General features: G+C 53.7%; 1 protein-coding gene across 6 annotated transcripts; it reads right to left on the bottom strand.

Annotated features, from left to right (window-relative positions):
- Positions 1-305: 305 nt before the first annotated feature.
- LOC141175873 (fibulin-7-like) lies at positions 306-20946 on the bottom strand. Of its 6 annotated transcripts, none has more exons than XM_073659842.1 (9): positions 20813-20946; positions 10634-10861; positions 10363-10474; positions 8822-8972; positions 8581-8751; positions 1834-1956; positions 1244-1381; positions 1002-1140; positions 306-787 (listed from the first exon to the last, which is right to left on the bottom strand). In XM_073659842.1, exons 3-9 carry the CDS (start codon positions 10438-10440, stop codon positions 427-429), a joined length of 1161 nt encoding a protein of 386 aa, XP_073515943.1. In that variant the 5' UTR covers positions 10441-10474; positions 10634-10861; positions 20813-20946; the 3' UTR covers positions 306-426. The 6 variants fall into 6 exon arrangements, with proteins under 6 accessions (XP_073515943.1, XP_073515941.1, XP_073515942.1 ...); XM_073659840.1 differs by having other exon boundaries at positions 10634-10916; positions 20813-20941; XM_073659841.1 differs by having other exon boundaries at positions 10634-10916; positions 20856-20927.
- Positions 20947-20969: the final 23 nt, after the last annotated feature.

Genomic DNA, 20969 nt, shown 5'->3' with positions numbered 1-20969 from the left:
TCTGTGGCGGGGGGCACTGGTCTCCCACCTCTCCTCTGCGTGTTGCCCGCTGGTCTGTGGCAGGGGGCACCGGGCGGCTGCCTCTCCTGTGTGTTGCCCGCTGGTCTGTGGTGGGGGGCATTGGTCTCCCACCTCTCCTCGGCGTGTTGCTCTGGGCACAGGGTCGTGTTATTCCCGGATCTGACCACCTCCACAAGCCGCCCTTTGTCCGCCGCCTCCTGTCCTTGTGTTACCCTGCCGTGATGGCAGCGCCCCTCCCCCGGTGTGGCCCCCAGACCCCCTGCCTCTCACCCCGACACCAGGTCCTGAGTGGATGAAGCTTGTTTATTTACCAGGCCGTACATTCGGCACAGAGCTGCGAAGCTATGATTAACTCTTTGGTGCCAAAGCCGTGCTGCGCAGATTAACCCATCAGGCGCCGGCTCCCTAGAAGGTGAACTGCGAGACGAGTAGCGTGACGGTGAACACGTGCCGGCCCAGCGGCCCCTGCGCTGACGTCTCCGCCATCTCCACGTCCACCTGGACCTCGGCCGGGCCGCTCAGGGGCTTGGTGAGGAGCAGTTCTCCGCGGTGTCGGCCGGCTTGTCGCACCTCCAGGCCGCGGTGCCCTTTGCCTCTGGTCAGGGTGAAGCGCTGGCTGTCTGCCTGGGATCGGGGGGCCGTCATGGTGAACAAGACACGGGGCACCGGCAGCTGGGACTGTAAAGGGATGTAGTGGAAGGAGACGGAGTGGGGGGCGTCCAGGCAGCCGCTGCTTCCCACCGGGCAGGGGGTCCGCTCACATTGGCTGCATGGAGACAGGAGGGAGAAGCGGTCAGATGGCGGCAGCGAAGAGGAAGACGCGGTGCCCGGCCTTGCCGGACTGGCTGTCATAGATACAGTGGGGCTGATACGAGGGGCCTCTACACCAGGGGGCACTGCGGGGAATGTGAGCCCCCCCAGAGGTGTGATGACGTCATCACACACAGGTGACATCACGCCTCTCCTCCGCTCATACTCACTGGCTGGAGACCTTGACATATGTGGCGTTCATCTTGGGTTTGGGACACTCCGGCCGGACGCAGGTGAAGCCGCCATAGAGATTAACGCATTGTTCTCCTCCAGGACATGCCGCCTCCTTGGAGACACATTCGTCTACATCTGGAAAAGAGGACACGGTGAGGAGAAGAGGACGCGGGGAGGAGCTGCGTCCCGACCACCCCTGAGCCGCATCGTGTGCGCCACCCCGCATCCGCCATCCTACCTTTACAAGTGTTGGGCTGTGACTCCAGGAGGTACCCCCGCGGACACACACAATGGTACGCCCCCGCCGTGTTCACACATTCGTGCACACAGAGCTTAGAGCCGGCTTTTCCTTGGTACAAACCACATTCATCGATGTCTGGAGGGAGAAGAGGCAGAATGAGAGGAGGACGACACCGCCCAGCCCTGGTGGTGTCAGTGCAGGGGCCGACTGGCTGCCGATCCACCAATACATTGCAACAACCTATATGGACAGGGAACGTTCCTAAATAGTGTGAGAACATCTGTGAGACGGGGTCCGCAGTGTGTGATGTGCCGCTGCAGATGGTCTCAGCGCGAGGAGCAGATCACACTGTCTGCTAATGGCGAGTAACATCCATCACTTCATCTACGGGGTCACGCGGGGGGGGGGTGTATGGGCCCTGTGAGGCTCGGGGGTCACGCAGGGGGGGGGGGGGGGTTCTGGTCACTGTGAGGCTCGGGGGTCACGGGGGGGGGTGTCTGGGCCCTGTGGGGGAAGGGGGGGGGTCTTGGCCTTGTGAGGCTCGGGGGTCTGATGTACAAGGAGTGGAGTCTGGTGGGGGCGGTTACCTTGGCAGAGGCCCCCGCTCTGGATGACGTATCCGGGGTCACAGGCGCAGTGCTGGACTCCCTGCGCGGTGCTGCATCGGGCCGGACGCAGCGACGAGGACATGTTGGTCAGAGATGGCAGCTCTGCGGATAGAGAAAACATGTGAAAACATCCAGGACCCTCCACCCACAAGCTGCTTCCAGCTGTAGCCCCCCAGGGGCCAATGTGGAGCATGAGGTCCCAGAACCGCGCAGGCAGTGTGGATGAAGATGGCAGCAACTTATACTGATACTTGGGGTCTGTAGTGAGGCGGCCAGTCACCGAACCACTCATCTGCCTCCTCGCTGCTGATGACATCACTGCCCAGGATCTACATACAGCGTAGGGATGTAATCAAGGGTAGGTAGGCTGGCCCCGCCCACTATGACATCATCACTGTTCAGGTCTCCATGACTCCAGTATCTTCTGATTAATGATCAGGTCCATCCCAGCCTCAGCCTGCCCCCTTCTCCCCACTCTTCCCCAGCCAGTCCCCTCCTGTCACGGGTGTGTCAGAAGTGACAGTCGCTCTGCTGTTGGTTGCAGGAGATCTCTATGTTTGGCTTTACAGACACCTTCTTAGACGCTGTCTCTCTAGGACCCAGTGGCTACCTTCCTCTGCCTAATTAACACCCTGGCCTGGGTGTATAGATACCTGCTGTCTGCTAGAGGGAGGTGCCGGCGATACTCACATTACCCTTTGTGAAGGCTCCGAGCAAATGCATTTCTTCATCCTCTCTGGAGCTATGAGGACGGGTGTTCATCTCTTTGAAGTCGACTAAAAGCTAAGCTATCTTCCCTTGTTCCCCCTTGTTGTCTTTAGTTGTCAGTGGGGATCGACTAGCGCTCATCCCCCTCCCTTCCCTAGCCAGGGCCAAATGACACAGGAAAGACAGGGCGAGGCACGCGTGCGGCGATTGGTGAAGAACCAATATAGGGACGTTAGTGGAGACAGGGTGATAGTAGACCAGACTAGGAGGTCTCCACTCCCCCCCCCCCCCCCCCCTTTCCCTAGTGTCTGGGCTCCCTTTCCCCCTTCCCTTTGTGTTGCACTAAGTCTTTCCCACACCTTGCGTGACATTATCGCCGGCCAAGCACATTTTGAAAAGGCAAAAAAAAAACCTGACACTTGGGGGATTTTTTTTGTGTGTTTTTGGGCGTGTGTTTTTTTCCCCTTTCTCCCTTGGTACAGGTTCAGTGGCGGAGCTGCGCTGTCCGTCTCTGGAGGTGAATGACCTCCGCTGTGAGGTTCAGCAACGGCTACAGGTCGCCAATGTGGGGGTCTCTGCAGGTAGGCCTGTCCAGCCTGAACCCAAGGTTGCCCATCCGGACAGGTTTTCAGGTGGTAGGGACAAGTAGGTAGGCCTGCGAACTGTATTTTAAACGTTGTCCTTACTCCTCCGGTAATGAGGAGCAGCGGGTGGGGATTGTGATCTCTCTACTGCAGGGCGATCCTCAGTCCTGGGCCTTTTCGTTACCGCAGGGTTCGGTTTGTTTCCAGTCTGTAGAGGGGTTTTTCGGGGCTCTGGCCCTCATCTATGATGACCCTGACCGAGTCTCCTTGGTGGAGTCCAGGCTACGTCGCCTTCAGCAGGGGATTAGGTCAGTGGAGACATACAGTTCGCAATTCCGTAGATGAACAACAGATTCCAAATGGAAGGACTCAGCCCTTAGGAGTCAATGTTGTGAGGGTCTTACTGAAAGGTTGAAAGATGCCTTGGCTGTATATGAAACTCCTCAGTCCTTGGAGGCTGCCATGTCTTTGGCCATACGTCTGGATAGACGCCTTTAGGATAGGCGGGTGAGACCACCTTCTCCGGGGTCTTCTTGTAGGGGTTGTGTATCTCTGCCGGGGGAGCGGTCTGGGGGTGAACCAGTACTGGGGGAGGTGGAGGAACCCATGCAGTTAGGGGGTGTCTCTTTATCATACATATCCCCGGAGATTTGCAAGAAAAAAGGCGTATGTTTTTTTGTGGGAAAAAGGGACATTTTGTTGGGACCTGTCCTTCAATTCCTAAACAAAATGAGACTTAATTAACTCTTGGTAGTCTGGAGTTGGATAAACAAGGGGTGCATTTGTTGCCAACCTGCAGTTCCCGCCTTGTCCTGACAGCAGAGGTGGTGCTAGAGAGTGAAACCGAGAACATTTCTGTGTTTGTTGACAGTGGAGTCGGGGTCAGAATGGTTGATATGGAGTTTGTAAAGACTAATGGTCTTCCTTGCTGTACTTTAGCTGAACCTATTTCCATCTTTGCCATTGACTCGGCGCCACTTGCACAGAAAGCGTTTACTCAGATTGTACATATTGTAAAACTGAGGGTCTGGTCGGTTCATTGTGAAATAATCCCTTGCTATGTCCTGGACAATCTTCCCACACCGATTGTATTGGGTATTCCTTGGCTTGTTAGACATAATCCGCTGCTGGATTGGCAAAACGGGGAGATTATTGAAAGGGGAGATTACTGCCATGAGAACTGTTTAGATATTTCCCTTTCTACTGTCTCTACAGAAACATCTGCTTTTCTGTCTGGTTTTGAGGACGTTTTTTCTGAGAGGGGGTGTCAGGATTTGCCTCCTCATCGTGCTTATGACTGTCCTATTAACCTGACCCCCAGAGCTAAACTACCGAAGTCCAGACTGTATAATCTGTAACATACCTGGCGGCGTCCTTGCATAGTGGTCCATCTCCCACTGTGCAAGAGCGCGCACTTGATCTCCAGTCCAGTCTGCTAGCCTGGCTTCCCTCCATGCTGTCTGTTTGCTTCTCTTTCTGCTGCTTAAGGGCGGCGCCCGATCACTTCCTGCTTTTTGTACCTGCTGTGGGTCACACCCCTTGTGCGTCCTCAGCCTATTGCTGTCTGTCACCTGGTATTTAAACCAGCTGCTCCAATTAACCCATGCCTGAGCATCTTGCCCTGTCAGTTGGCTTCTTGTCTCTGACATGCCAGGTCCTGTGTATGTTACCTGTCTTGCAGTATTTGTTCCCGTGTCTGTACTGTGTCCTACCTGTGTACTCTAACCTGCAGTCTGTACACGCTCTCTAGCCTGTTGTCTTCTGCCTATCCTGGAGGCTGTATTTCCAGGCCAGTGTGAACACGCTCCTAGCCTGTTCTTTCCGCCTTCTAGGGGCCGCATACCTAGACCTGTTCCTGTATCTTGCCTGTTCTTGTCTGTATACTCTCCTAGCCTGTTACCTGTTTTTCTCTATGTCCGTACCTTCCCTTTTCTTGCAGAATCTGATCCCGTACCTATCTCCTACTCGTTGTCTCTGTACTCCCGTTTGTGAGTTTAGAGTCCACTCGCTACTTCATTGCAAGTATCCTGTGTGTATCTGGTTCTGCCTTTCCCTTCTAGTCTGTTCCGTGTGAACAGAGCCCTGTCCCCTCCGCTCTGCCTTGCTTGCCGCTTCGGCGGTTCTTGTCTGCTCAGCCCTGTCCACCGCGTCTGCGGTTTCGCTTTGCTCAGCCCTGTCCACCGCGTCTGCGGTTTTGCTCTGCTCAGCCTTGTCTACCGCGTCAGCGGCTTTGCTCTGCTCAGCCTTGTCTACAGCGTCTGCGGTTCTGCTCTGCTCAGCCTTGTCTACCGCGTCTGCGGTTCTGCTCTGCTCAGCCTTGTCTACCGCGTCTGCGGTTCTGCTCTGCTCAGCCTTGTCTACCGCGTCTGCGGCTTTGCTCTGCTCAGCCTTGTCTACTGCGTCTGCGGTTCTGCTCTGCTCTGCCTTGTCTACTGCGTCTGCGGTTCTGCTCTGCTCAGCCTTGTCTACCGCACCTGCGGTTTCGCTTTACTCTGTTTGTTTACCGCATCTGCGGCTCCGAATTTGTCTCCCAGTCTGTACTGGACCCTACCCAGCCTGCGCTCTAGTCTGTCTGTTCCTGTATTCCCCGGTGTGGGTCAACAGCCATGTCCGGAGTCTGACCTGGAGTAGACCCTGGTGCACTGGCGTCTTATGCCGTCGTGCGACCTTGGTCGGATCGGGCAGATACTTAGTTACGCCCCTCCAGGCACTCTCCGGTTCATGGCACAGTGGAATCACTAAACACGCACACGCCAGTCAGTCCGGGCGTGTGCATTACATAATCTTTCTGGCCCTGAGAGACAAGCCATGAAGGATTTCATTGTGGAAAGTCTGGAGAAGGGATATATCAGACCCTCATCTTCACCCGTGGTGGCAGGGTTCTTCTTTGTGTAGAAAAAAAGATGGCGGTCTACGTCCCTGTTTAGATTTCCGGAAATTAAATCAAATTACCATCCGTGATCCATACCCTCTTCCTCTGATTCCTGATTTGTTCAGCCAGGTTGTGGGAGCTAAGGTCTTCTCCAAGGTGGATTTAAGGGGAGCCTACAATCTGGTTAGAATCAGAGAGGGGGATGAATGGAAAACTGCGTTCAATACTCCTGAGGGGCACATCGAGAGTCTGGTTATGCCTTTCGGTTTGACCAATGCTCCTGCGGTATTCCAGCATTTCATTAATGATATTTTCCATCATTTGGTGGGGAGGTTTGTGGTGGTCTATCTGGATGATATTTTGGTTTACTCACCTGATTTTGAGACACATCGGGGGCATGTTAAGCAGGTGCTCCAGATATTAAGGGATAACAAACTTTATGCCAAACTGGAAAAATGTGTTTTTGCCATTCAGGAGGTGCAGTTTTTGGGGTACTTGTTGTCATCTTCAGGTTTTCAGATGGATCCGGAGAAGATCCGTGCAGTCCTTGATTGGGCCCGTTCCGAGAACCTGAAGGCTCTACAACGTTTTCTGGGCTTCACTAATTTTTTACCGGAAATTCATCCAAAATTACTCTGTTATAGTGAAACCCCTTACTGACATGACTAAGAAGGGGTCTGATTTTTCCTAATGGTCGGATGCCTCCCTCCAGGCTTTTTCTTCCTTTAAGAATCATTTTACCACAGCCCCTATACTCAGTCAACCCGATGTTTCCCAGCCCTTTATTGTGGAGGTCGATGCGTCTGATGTCGGGGTTGGGGCTGTGTTGTATTTTCTAAGAAATTGTCTTCGGGTGAGAGAAATTATGACGTGGGTAATAGGGAACTTTTGGCGATCAAATTGGCGTTCGAGGAATGGCGACACTGGTTGGAAGGGGCTGTCCATCCTATTACTGTTATCACTGACCATAAGAACCTGTCCTATCTCCAGTCAGCTAAACGTCTCACCCCTAGGCAAGCCAGATGGTCCCTGTTTTTTACTAGGTTCAATTTTGTTGTCACTTTTCGTCCAGGGATCAAAAATATCAAGACAGATGCTTTGTCCCGGAGCTTCCCTGGTGGTGGTGACCATGAGAACCCTGCCCCGATACTACAGAAGGGGGTAGTCATTGCGGCATTGTCTGCTGAACTGGAGGGTGAGGTGCTGGAGGCTCAGGGTGACGCCCCGGCCTCCTGCCCTTCAGGAAAGTTATTTGTACCATCTGATCTGCACCACAAAGTAATCAAGGAACATCACAACTCTGTGCTTGCTGGGCATCCAGGTGGTAAGGCCACCGCGGACCTCCTCTCTCGTTGTTTTTGGGGGCCGGGATTGCATTGGGATGTGATTGAACACGTATTTGCTTGTAGTATTTGCACTTTTTCTAAGATTTCACATACCCGTCTGTCTGCTACTCTTCTTCCGCTACCTATCCCTAGTAGGCCATGGACACACTGGTCCATGGTTTTTATTACTGACCTACTGGTTTCTGCAGGCAAAACGGTGGTTGTGGTGGTTGTAGGTTCAGTAAATGGTTCACTTTGTCGCATTACCGGCACTTCCCAATGCCAAGACACTTGCTCAGGTGTTCATAAATGAGATTGTGAAGCTTCACGGGATTCCCTCCAATGTGGTGTCAGATCGGGGGACCCAGTTTGTTTCCAAGTTCTGGAAGGCATTCTGTTCTCGACTGGGGGTGCAGCTGTTCTTTTCCTCTGCCTCCCACCCTCAGTCACATGGACAGACCGAGCGTGTCAATCAGAATTTGGAGACCTACCTCAGGTGTTTCGTCTCCGAAAATCAGGAGGATTGGGCATCCTACCTACCGCTGGCAGAATTAGCCATTAATAATCATCGTCAAGAATCCACCGGCAGGTCACCGTTCTTCGATGCAAACGGTTATCACCCACAGTTTGGTACCTTTAGTGGGGGAGAAGCTTCAGGAGTTCCTGAGGAGGAACGTTTTGCTTTGTCGCTCCCCTTAAATCCAACTTGCAGAAGACCTTAGCTCCCACAACCTGGCTGAGCAAATCAGTTCTCAGTCATGTGGCGGACTGACATCACCGGAGGTCGGAGCCAGGACTCGGCGCTGTGAGAAGGGGGCTGGCTGACTAAGGCAAGCTAGCGCCATCACGGCTGCTGTACAGACTGAGCAGGGGGCTGGCAGCCGGGCTGCTCCACACACAGCATCATTGTCAGCCAGCCCCCTGCTCAGTCTGTACAGCAGCCGTGATGGCGCTAGCTTGCCTTAGTCAGCCAGCCCCCTTCTCACAGCGCCGAGTCCTGGCTCCGACCTCCGGGCTCCTGTAATGTCAGTCCGCCACAGGACCGAGAACTGGTCTCTAGGGGTCTTGAGCCTGTGCCTGATGGGGAGTGTGGGGGGGGCTCTTTTTTGGTTATATGGGGGGCCGTGAGCTAATGCATTGGGGTCTGTACTGCCTTGCACACGGTCATGTTTCCTATGTTGAGGCTCCACGCCTGATCCTTGGGCCCCCGCACCCTCTGCCACCCGCCCGCTGTTACCGCTGCAGACGGCCGGCTGGCCGCTCCAGGTCTGGTTGTCCGTGCAGGTCCTGGACTCGGAGCCGCTCAGCTGGTAGCCGGGGTCACACAGGACGTGCAGCTCGTGCCCCGGCCTCAGCTTTCTGCCCAGGATCCGACCGTGACGTGGCGGCTTCAGCTGTGGACAGGAATCTGCGGTGGAAAGAAACCTCCGTGAGGAGACAGTCAGCAGGCAGGTGACGGGGGTGGGGACAGCACCCACCTTTATCCTCCCGTCTCTGCAGCTGCCCCCGCAGCTGGTTCAGTCGTCTGCTGAGCGTCCGCACCCCCCGCAGGTACGAGGCCTCGTGGTCGGTGAGCAGCTTCTGGACCTGGCGCAGGACTCTGAGAGCCTCCCGCTGCTCGGGGCAGACCTGAGGGTACAGAGCGCTGACACTGATACTGCCCGATCCACTGAGACCCCACAACATGCACCCCAAAGTCACAACAGCCAGCAATGGGGGTCTCACCCCACTCTCCACACAGTATGTAAACCTGAGGATGATGGGAGTAGTGATACACTGTGTGATAGGAGATTACATTCTGGGGGTCAGGGATGATGGGAGTAGTGATACATTGTGTGATAGGAGATTAGATTGTGAGCTCTGGGGTCAGGGATGATGGAAGTAGTGATACATTGTGTGATAGGAGATTAGATTGTGAGCTCTGGGCTCAGGGATGATGGGAGTAGTGATACATTGTGTGATAGGAGATTAGATTGTGAGCTCCGGGGTCAGGGATGATGGGAGTAGTGATACATTGTGTGATAGGAGATTAGATTGTGAGCTCTGGGCTCAGGGATGGTGGGAGTAGTGATACATTGTGTGATAGGAGATTAGATTGTGAGCTCTGGGGTCAGGGATGATGGGAGTAGTGATACATTGTGTGATAGGAGATTAGATTGTGAGCTCCAGGGTCAGGGATGATGGGAGTAGTGATACATTGTGTGATAGGAGATTAGATTGTGAGCTCCGGGGTCAGGAATGATGGGAGTAGTGATATACTGTGTGATAGGAGATTAGATTGTGAGCTCCGGGGTCAGGGATGATGGGAGTAGTGATACATTGTGTGATAGGAGATTAGATTGTGAGCTCCGGGGTCAGGGATGATGGGAGTAGTGATACACTGTGTGATAGGAGATTAGATTGTGAGCTCTGGGGTCAGGGATGATGGGAGTAGTGATACACTGTGTGATAGGAGATTAGATTGTGAGCTCTGGGATCAGGGATGATGGGAGTAGTGATACACTGTGTGATAGGAGATTAGATTGTGAGCTCCGGGGTCAGGGATGATGGGAGTAGTGATACATTGTGTGATAGGAGATTAGATTGTGAGCTCCGGGGTCAGGGATGATGGGAGTAGTGATACATTGTGTGATAGGAGATTAGATTGTGAGCTCCGGGGTCAGGGATGATGGGAGTAGTGATACATTGTGTGATAGGAGATTAGATTGTGAGCTCTGGGCTCAGGGATGGTGGCAGTAGTGATACATTGTGTGATAGGAGATTAGATTGTGAGCTCTGGGGTCAGGGATGATGGGAGTAGTGATACATTGTGTGATAGGAGATTAGATTGTGAGCTCCGGGGTCAGGGATGATGGGAGTAGTGATACATTGTGTGATAGGGATGATGGGAGTAGTGATACATTGTGTGATAGGGATGATGGGAGTAGTGATACATTGTGTGTCAGTCATTAAGGATCAGCTGTGAACTTGCTCTCGGCACTGGTAGCCCCCCGGAGACCCTCGTGCAGTTGTCACTTACCTCTGGAGGACTCACCTGCGCCGCGCTGTCACCGAGCAGGTGGAGGGAGACGCTGAGGAGGAGGACGGTCGGCAGCATGGTGTCCGTACAGACGTCTCACAACTCTCACATCCTACATAACACGATGGGAGTTGTAATCCCAATTACTAGAATACTCTGATCCCTTCTGCCTGAGCGGCATATACAGGGGCCCCGCCGCTGCTCGCACAGAGGGGCCCCTGCACTGACAGCCCCATATACCCCAGGATCCCGGCTGTCAGCGGTCACTCACCGTCAGGGGCCTCCGGAGAGATGTGATGGGGGGCAGCGGGCGCAGCAGACACATCACCTCCACATTCCTGGCAGCCGCCAGGCGGGGTCACTCCAGAGCGGTAAACAGCGCAGCGCAACAAGACCTGTTTGTTAGAGCTGTAGCCGCAGAGCGTCACTTCTCATCAACTGCAGAGTATTGCATCATATGCAAAACACAGCACCGCTGCAGAGCATCCTGCCCCATCACCTGCAGAGCATCGCCATTCATCAGCCATCACCTGCAGAACATCCTGCCCCATCACCTGCAGAGCATCGCCATTCATAAAATATTAACTGATAAGTAAAGCTGCAGAGCATCACATCATTATTGGTAACAAGTGTACGTCATCTCATCATATATAATCCTGCAGATCATCACTTCTTGCACAGTGCGAGTCATCAGTCCCTCTGCAGAGTATCGCTCCTCAGTGAGCCCCGGCTATAGATACAGCTGTATACAGAGGCCGAGTACCCGACTGCAGCGACCGACAAATCCCGCAGGGTCCGGACCCCAAACAGAGAGATCTGACGCCCACCCGCCGAAAACACAGGACGTCCAACGCACCCCAGAGCTGTCTGTATCTAAGCCCCTCCTGTGTGATACTGTCTGCTGAGCCGTGTATCTAATCCTATCCTGTGTGATACTGTCTGCTGAGCCGTGTATCTAATCCTCTCCTGTGTGATACTGTCTGCTGAGCTGTGTATCTAATCCTCTCCTGTGTGATACTGTCTGCTGAGCCGTGTATCTAATCCTCTCCTGTGTGATACTGTCTGCTGAGCCGTGTATCTAATCCTATCCTGTGTGATACTGTCTGCTGAGCCGTGTATCTAATCCTCTCCTGTGTGATACTGTCTGCTGAGCCATATATCTAATCCTATCCTGTGTGATACTGTCTGCTGAGCCGTGTATCTAATCCTCTCCTGTGTGATACTGTCTGCTGAGCCGTGTATCTAATCCTCTCCTGTGTGATACTGTCTGCTGAGCCGTGTATCTAATCCTCTCCTGTGTGATACTGTCTGCTGAGCCGTGTATCTAATCCTATCCTGTGATACTGTCTGCTGAGCCGTGTATCTAATCCTGTCCTGTGTGATACTGTCTGCTGAGCTGTGTATCTAATCCTATCCTGTGTGATACTGTCTGCTGAGCCGTGTATCTAATCCTCTCCTGTGTGATACTGTCTGCTGAGCCATATATCTAATCCTCTCCTGTGTGATACTGTCTGCTGAGCCGTGTATCTAATCCTCTCCTGTGTGATACTGTCTGCTGAGCCGTGTATCTAATCCTATCCTGTGTGATACTGTCTGCTGAGCCGTGTATCTAATCCTCTCCTGTGTGATACTGTCTGCTGAGCCGTGTATCTAATCCTCTCCTGTGTGATACTGTCTGCTGAGCCGTGTATCTAATCCTCTCCTGTGTGATACTGACTGCTGAGCCGTGTATCTAATCCTCTCCTGTGTGATACTGTCTGCTGAGCCGTGTATCTAATCCTCTCCTGTGTGATACTGTCTGCTGAGCCGTGTATCTAATCCTCTCCTGTGTGATACTGTCTGCTGAGCCGTGTATCTAATCCTCTCCTGTGTGATACTGTCTGCTGAGCCGTGTATCTAATCCTATCCTGTGTGATACTGTCTGCTGAGCCGTGTATCTAATCCTCTCCTGTGTGATACTGTCTGCTGAGCCGTGTATCTAATCCTCTCCTGTGTGATACTGTCTGATGAGCCGTGTATCTAATCCTATCCTGTGTGACACTGTCTGCTGAGCCGTGTATCTAATCCTCTCCTGTGTGATACTGTCTGCTGAGCCGTGTATCTAATCCTCTCCTGTGTGATACTGTCTGCTGAGCCGTGTATCTAATACTCTCCTGTGTGATACTGTCTGCTGAGCCGTGTATCTAATCCTATCCTGTGTGATACTGTCTGCTGAGCCGTGTATCTAATCCTATCCTGTGTGATACTGTCTGCTGAGCCGTGTATCTAATCCTATCCAGTGTGATACTGACTGCTGAGCCGTGTATCTAATCCTATCCTGTGTGATACTGTCTGCTGAGCTGTGTATCTAATCCTCTCCTGTGTGATACTGTCTGCTGAGCTGTGTATCTAATCCTCTCCTGTGTGATACTGTCTGCTGAGCCGTGTATCTAATCCTATCCTGTGTGATACTGTCTGCTGAGCCGTGTATCTAATCCTATCCTGTGTGATACCGTCTGCTGAGCCGTGTATCTAATCCTCTCCTGTGTGATACTGTCTGCTGAGCCGTGTATCTAATCCTATCCTGTGTGATACTGACTGCTGAGCCGTGTATCTAATCCTATCCTGTGTGATACCGTCTGCTGAGCCGTGTATCTAATCCTCTCCTGTGTGATACCGTCTGCTGAGCTGTGTATCTAATCCTCTCCTGTGTGATACTGTCTGCTGAGCCGTGTATCTAATCCTATCCTGTGTGATACTGTCTGCTGAACCGTGTATCTAATCCTCTCCTGTGTGATACTGTCTGCTGAGCCGTATATCTAATCCTCTCCTGTGTGATACTGTCTGCTGAGCCGTGTATCTAATCCACTCCTGTGTGATACTGTCTGCTGAGCCGTGTATCTAATCCACTCCTGTGTGATACTGTCTGCTGAGCCGTGTATCTAATCCACTCCTGTGTGATACTGTCTGCTGAGCCGTGTATCTAATCCTATTCTGTGTGATACTGACTGCTGAGCCGTGTATCTAATCCTCTTCTGTGTGATACTGTCTGCTGAGCCGTGTATCTAATCCTCTTCTGTGTGATACTGTATAGTGAGCCGTGTATCTAATCCTATCCTGTGTGATACTGTCTGCTGAGCCGTGTATCTAATCCACTCCTGTGTGATACTGTCTGCTGAGCCGTGTATCTAATCCTATTCTGTGTGATACTGTCTGCTGAGCCGTGTATCTAATCCTATTCTGTGTGATACTGACTGCTGAGCCGTGTATCTAATCCTCTCCTGTGTGATACTGTCTGCTGAGCCGTGTATCTAATCCTCTCCTGTGTGATACTGTCTGCTGAGCCGTGTATCTAATCCTCTTCTGTGTGATACTGTATAGTGAGCCGTGTATCTAATCCTATCCTGTGTGATACTGTCTGCTGAGCCGTGTATCTAATCCACTCCTGTGTGATACTGTCTGCTGAGCCGTGTATCTAATCCACTCCTGTGTGATACTGTCTGCTGAGCCGTGTATCTAATCCTCTCCTGTGTGATACTGTCTGCTGAGCCGTGTATCTAATCCACTCCTGTGTGATACTGTCTGCTGAGCCGTGTATCTAATCCTATTCTGTGTGATACTGTCTGCTGAGCCGTGTATCTAATCCTATCCTGTGTGATACTGACTGCTGAGCCGTGTATCTAATCCTCTCCTGTGTGATACTGTCTGCTGAGCCATGTATCTAATCCACTCCTGTGTGATACTGTCTGCTGAGCCGTGTATCTAATCCTATTCTGTGTGATACTGACTGCTGAGCCGTGTATCTAATCCTATCCTGTGTGATACAGTCCGCTGAGCCGTGTATCTCATCCTCTCCTGTGTGATACTGTCTGCTGAGCCGTGTATCTAATCCTCTCCTGTGTGATACTGTCTGCTGAGCCGTGTATCTAATCCTCTCCTGTGTGATACTGTCTGCTGAGCCGTGTATCTAATCCTCTCCTGTGTGATACTATCTGCTGAGCCGTGTATCTAATCCTATTCTGTGTGATACTGACTACTGAGCCGTGTATCTAATCCTCTCCTGTGTGATACTGTTTGCTGAGCCGTGTATCTAATCCTATCCTGTGTGATACTGTCTGCTGAGCCGTGTATCTAATCCTGTCCTGTGTGATACTGTCTGCTGAGCCGTGTATCTAATCCTATCCTGTGTGATACTGTTTGCTGAGCTGTGTATCTAATCCACTCCTGTGTGATACTGTCTGCTGAGCCGTGTATCTAATCCTATCCTGTGTGATACTGTCTGCTGAGCCGTGTATCTAATCCTCTCCTGTGTGATACTGTCTGCTGAGCCGTGTATCTAATCCTGTCCTGTGTGATACTGTCTGCTGAGCCATGTATCTAATCCTCTCCTGTGTGATACTGTTTGCTGAGCCGTGTATCTAATCCTCTCCTGTGTGATACTGTCTGCTGAGCCGTGTATCTAATCCTATCCTGTGTGATACTGTTTGCTGAGCCGTGTATCTAATCCTCTCCTGTGTGATACTGTCTGCTGAGCCGTGTATCTAATCCTCTCCTGTGTGATACTGTCTGCTGAGCCGTGTATCTAATCCTCTCCTGTGTGATACTGTCTGCTGAGCCGTGTATCTAATCCTGTCCTGTGTGATACTGTCTGCTGAGCCGTGTATCTAATCCTCTCCTGTGTGATACTGTCTGCTGAGCCGTGTATCTAATCCTCTCCTGTGTGATACTGTCTGCTGAGCCGTGTATCTAATCCTCTCCTGTGTGATACTGTCTGCTGAGCCGTGTATCTAATCCTATCCTGTGTGATACTGTTTGCTGAGCCGTGTATCTAATCCTCTCCTGTGTGATACTCTCTGCTGAGCTGTGTATCTAATCCTCTCCTGTGTGATACTGTCTGCTGAGCCGTGTATCTAATCCTATCCTGTGTGATACTGTCTGCTGAGCCGTGTATCTAATCCTCTCCTGTGTGATACTGTCTGCTGAGCCGTGTATCTAATCCTCTCCTGTGTGATACTGTCTGCTGAGCCGTGTATCTAATCCTATCCTGTGTGATACTGTTTGCTGAGCTGTGTATCTAATCCACTCTTGTGTGATACTGTCTGCTGAACCGTGTATCTAATCCTCTCCTGTGTGATACTGACTGCTGAGCCGTGTATCTAATCCTCTCCTGTGTGATACTGTCTGCTGAGCCGTGTATCTAATCCTCTCCTGTGTGATACTGTCTGCTGAGCCATATATCTAATCCTATCCTGTGTGATACTGTTTGCTGAGCTGTGTATCTAATCCACTCTTGTGTGATACTGTCTGCTGAGCCGTGTATCTAATCCTCTCCTGTGTGATACTGTCTGCTGAGCCGTGTATCTAATCCTATCCTGTGTGATACTGTCTGCTGAGCCGTGTATCTAATCCTATCCTGTGTGATACTGTTTGCTGAGCTGTGTATCTAATCCACTCTTGTGTGATACTGTCTGCTGAGCCGTGTATCTAATCCTCTCCTGTGTGATACTGTCTGCTGAGCCGTGTATCTAATCCTCTCTTGTGTGATACTGTCTGCTGAGCCGTGTATCTAATCCTCTCCTGTGTGATACTGTCTGCTGAGCCGTGTATCTAATCCTATCCTGTGTGATACTGTCTGCTGAGCCGTGTATCTAATCTTATCCTGTGTGATACAGTCTGCTGAGCCGTGTATCTAATCTTATCCTGTGTGATACTGTCTGCTGAGCCGTGTACCTAATCCTCTACTGTGTGATACTGTCTGCTGAGCCGTGTATCTAATCCTCTCCTGTGTGATACTGACTGCTGAGCCGTGTATCTAATCCTATCCTGTGTGATACTGTCTGCTGAGCCGTGTATCTAATCCTCTCCTGTGTGATACTGACTGCTGAGCCGTGTATCTAATCCTATCCTGTGTGATACTGTCTGCTGAGCCGTGTATCTAATCCTCTCCTGTGTGATACTGTCTGCTGAGCCGTGTATCTAATCCTCTCCTGTGTGATACTGACTGCTGAGCCGTGTATCTAATCCTATCCTGTGTGATACTGTCTGCTGAGCCGTGTATCTAATCCTCTCCTGTGTGATACTGACTGCTGAGCCGTGTATCTAATCCTATCCTGTGTGATACTGTCTGCTGAGCCGTGTATCTAATCCTCTCCTGTGTGATACTGTCTGCTGAGCCGTGTATCTAATCCTATCCTGTGTGATACTGTCTGCTGAGCCGTGTATCTAATCCTCTCCTGTGTGATACTGTCTGCTGAGCCGTGTATCTAATCCTCTCCTGTATGATACTGTCTGCTGAGCCGTGTATCTAATCCTCTCCTGTGTGATACTGTCTGCTGAGCCGTGTATCTAATCCTATCCTGTATGATACTGTCTGCTGAGCCGTGTATCTAATCCTTTCCTGTGTGATACTGTCTGCTGAGCCGTGTATCTAATCCTCTCCTGTGTGATACTGACTTGCTCTTTCCTCCCATTTCTGTCTGCACAGCGCCCTCTGCTGGTCCGTGGTTTATCCTCACCCTCCTGCACAGCGCCCTCTGCTGGTCCGTGGTTTGCCCTCACCCTCCTGCACAGCGCCCTCTGCTGGTCTATGGTTTATCCTCACCCTCCTGCACAGCGCCCTCTGCTGGTCCGTGGTTTATCCTCACCCTCCTGCACAGCGCCCTCTGCTGGTCCGTGGTTTATCCTCACCCTCCTGCACAGCGCCCTCTGCTGGTCCGTGGTTTATCCTCACCCTCCTGCACAGCGTCCTCTGCTGGTCCGTGGTTTATCCTCACCCTCCTGCACAGCGTCCTCTGCTGGTCCGTGGTTTATCCTCACCCTCCTGCACAGCGTCCTCTGCTGGTCCGTGGTTTATCCTCACCCTCCTGCACAGCGTCCTCTGCTGGTCCGTGGTTTATCCTCACCCTCCTGCACAGCGTCCTCTGCTGGTCCGTGGTTTGTCCTCTCCCTCCTGCACAGCGCCCTCTGCTGGTCCGTGGTTTGTCCTCACCCTCCTGCACAGCGTCCTCTGCTGGTCCGTGGTTTATCCTCACCCTCCTGCACAGCGCCCTCTGCTGGTCCGTGGTTTATCCTCCCCCTCCTGCACAGCGCCCTCTGCTGGTCCGTGGTTTTTCCTCCCCCTCCTGCACAGCGTCCTCTGCTGGTCCGTGGTTTATCCTCACCCCCCTGCACAGCGTCCTCTGCTGGTCCGTGGTTTATCCTCACCCTCCTGCACAGCGCCCTCTGCTGGTCCGTGGTTTATCCTCACCCTCCTGCACAGCGCCCTCTGCTGGTCCGTGGTTTATCCTCCCCCTCCTGCACAGCGTCCTCTGCTGGTCCGTGGTTTATCCTCACCCTCCTGCACAGCGCCCTCTGCTGGTCCGTGGTTTGCCCTCACCCTCCTGCACAGCGCCCTCTGCTGGTCCGTGGTTTATCCTCACCCTCCTGCACAGCGCCCTCTGCTGGTCCGTGGTTTATCCTCACCCCCCTGCACAGCGTCCTCTGCTGGTCCGTGGTTTATCCTCACCCTCCTGCACAGCGTCCTCTGCTGGTCCGTGGTTTATCCTCACCCTCCTGCACAGCGTCCTCTGCTGGTCCGTGGTTTATCCTCACCCTCCTGCACAGCGTCCTCTGCTGGTCCGTGGTTTATCCTCACCCCCCTGCACAGCGTCCTCTGCTGGTCCGTGGTTTATCCTCACCCTCCTGCACAGCGTCCTCTGCTGGTCCGTGGTTTATCCTCACCCTCCTGCACAGCGCCCTCTGCTGGACTGTGGTTTATCCTCACCCTCCTGCACAGCGCCCTCTGCTGGACTGTGGTTTATCCTCACCCTCCTGCACAGCGCCCTCTGCTGGTCCGTGGTTTATCCTCACCCCCCTGCACAGCGTCCTCTGCTGGTCCGTGGTTTATCCTCACCCTCCTGCACAGCGTCCTCTGCTGGTCCGTGGTTTATCCTCACCCTCCTGCACAGCGCCCTCTGCTGGACTGTGGTTTATCCTCACCCTCCTGCACAGCGCCCTCTGCTGGACTGTGGTTTATCCTCACCCTCCTGCACAGCGTCCTCTGCTGGTCCGTGGTTTATCCTCACCCTCCTGCACAGCGCCCTCTGCTGGACTGTGGTTTATCCTCACCCTCCTGCACAGCGCCCTCTGCTGGACTGTGGTTTATCCTCACCCTCCTGCACAGCGCCCTCTGCTGGTCTGTGGTTTATCCTCCCCCTCCTGCACAGCGTCCTCTGCTGGTCCGTGGTTTGCCCTCACCCTCCTGCACAGCGCCCTCTGCTGGTCCGTGGTTTATCCTCACCCTCCTGCACAGCGCCCTCTGCTGGTCCGTGGTTTATCCTCACCCTCCTGCACAGCGCCCTCTGCTGGTCCGTGGTTTATCCTCACCCCCCTGCACAGCGTCCTCTGCTGGTCCGTGGTTTATCCTCACCCTCCTGCACAGCGTCCTCTGCTGGTCCGTGGTTTATCCTCACCCTCCTGCACAGCGTCCTCTGCTGGTCCGTGGTTTATCCTCACCCTCCTGCACAGCGTCCTCTGCTGGTCCGTGGTTTATCCTCACCCCCCTGCACAGCGTCCTCTGCTGGTCCGTGGTTTATCCTCACCCTCCTGCACAGCGTCCTCTGCTGGTCCGTGGTTTATCCTCACCCTCCTGCACAGCGCCCTCTGCTGGACTGTGGTTTATCCTCACCCTCCTGCACAGCGCCCTCTGCTGGTCTGTGGTTTATCCTCACCCTCCTGCACAGCGCCCTCTGCTGGACTGTGGTTTATCCTCACCCTCCTGCACAGCGCCCTCTGCTGGACTGTGGTTTATCCTCACCCTCCTGCACAGCGCCCTCTGCTGGTCTGTGGTTTATCCTCACCCTCCTGCACAGCGCCCTCTGCTGGTCCGTGGTTTGCCCTCACCCTCCTGCACAGCGCCCTCTGCTGGTCCGTGGTTTATCCTCACCCTCCTGCACAGCGCCCTCTGCTGGTCCGTGGTTTATCCTCACCCTCCTGCACAGCGCCCTCTGCTGGTCCGTGGTTTATCCTCACCCTCCTGCACAGCGCCCTCTGCTGGTCCGTGGTTTATCCTCACCCTCCTGCACAGCGCCCTCTGCTGGTCCGTGGTTTATCCTCACCCCCCTGCACAGCGTCCTCTGCTGGTCCGTGGTTTATCCTCACCCTCCTGCACAGCGTCCTCTGCTGGTCCGTGGTTTATCCTCACCCTCCTGCACAGCGTCCTCTGCTGGTCCGTGGTTTATCCTCACCCTCCTGCACAGCGTCCTCTGCTGGTCCGTGGTTTATCCTCACCCCCCTGCACAGCGTCCTCTGCTGGTCCGTGGTTTATCCTCACCCTCCTGCACAGCGTCCTCTGCTGGTCCGTGGTTTATCCTCACCCTCCTGCACAGCGCCCTCTGCTGGACTGTGGTTTATCCTCACCCTCCTGCACAGCGTCCTCTGCTGGTCCGTGGTTTATCCTCACCCTCCTGCACAGCGCCCTCTGCTGGTCTGTGGTTTATCCTCACCCTCCTGCACAGCGTCCTCTGCTGGTCCGTGGTTTGTCCTCACCCTCCTGCACAGCGTCCTCTGCTGGTCCGTGGTTTATCCTCACCCCCCTGCACAGCGCCCTCTGCTGGTCCGTGGTTTATCCTCACCCTCCTGCACAGCGCCCTCTGCTGGTCCGTGGTTTATCCTCACCCTCCTGCACAGTGTCCTCTGCTGGTCCGTGGTTTATCCTCACCCTCCTGCACAGCGTCCTCTGCTGGTCCGTGGTTTATCCTCACCCCCCTGCACAGCGCCCTCTGCTGGTCCGTGGTTTATCCTCACCCTCCTGCACAGCGCCCTCTGCTGGTCCGTGGTTTATCCTCACCCTCCTGCACAGTGTCCTCTGCTGGTCCGTGGTTTATCCTCACCCTCCTGCACAGCGCCCTCTGCTGGTCCGTGGTTTATCCTCACCCTCCTGCACAGCGCCCTCTGCTGGTCCGTGGTTTATCCTCACCCTCCTGCACAGCGCCCTCTGCTGGTCCGTGGTTTATCCTCACCCTCCTGCACAGCGCCCTCTGCTGGTCCGTGGTTTATCCTCACCCTCCTGCACAGCGCCCTCTGCTGGTCCGTGGTTTATCCTCACCCTCCTGCACAGCGTCCTCTGCTGGTCCGTGGTTTATCCTCACCCTCCTGCACAGCGCCCTCTGCTGGTCTATGGTTTATCCTCACCCTCCTGCACAGCGCCCTCTGCTGGTCCGTGGTTTATCCTCACCCTCCTGCACAGCGTCCTCTGCTGGTCCGTGGTTTATCCTCACCCTCCTGCACAGCGCCCTCTGCTGGTCTATGGTTTATCCTCACCCTCCTGCACAGCGTCCTCTGCTGGTCCGTGGTTTATCCTCACCCTCCTGCACAGCGTCCTCTGCTGGTCTATGGTTTATCCTCACCCTCCTGCACAGCGCCCTCTGCTGGTCCGTGGTTTGTCCTCACCCTCCTGCACAGCGCCCTCTGCTGGTCCGTGGTTTGTCCTCACCCTCGTGCACAGCGCCCTCTGCTGGTCCGTGGTTTGTCCTCACCCTCCGGATGTTACAGGTCCCTAACCGCCGCCCCTGCAGCTGCGCACTGCGCTCCGCCCGTCACTGTCCCCCAGGTTCCCCCCGTCACATGATCTGAGCGCCTTCCCTTAGCCC

Source organism: Phyllobates terribilis, unplaced genomic scaffold (genome assembly GCF_046119375.1).
Source record: "Phyllobates terribilis strain yellow unplaced genomic scaffold, ASM4611937v1 Scaffold_14__1_contigs__length_39327217, whole genome shotgun sequence".
Taxonomy (NCBI): Eukaryota; Metazoa; Chordata; class Amphibia; order Anura; family Dendrobatidae; genus Phyllobates; species Phyllobates terribilis.
This window is presented reverse-complemented; position numbering and strand designations above follow the sequence as displayed.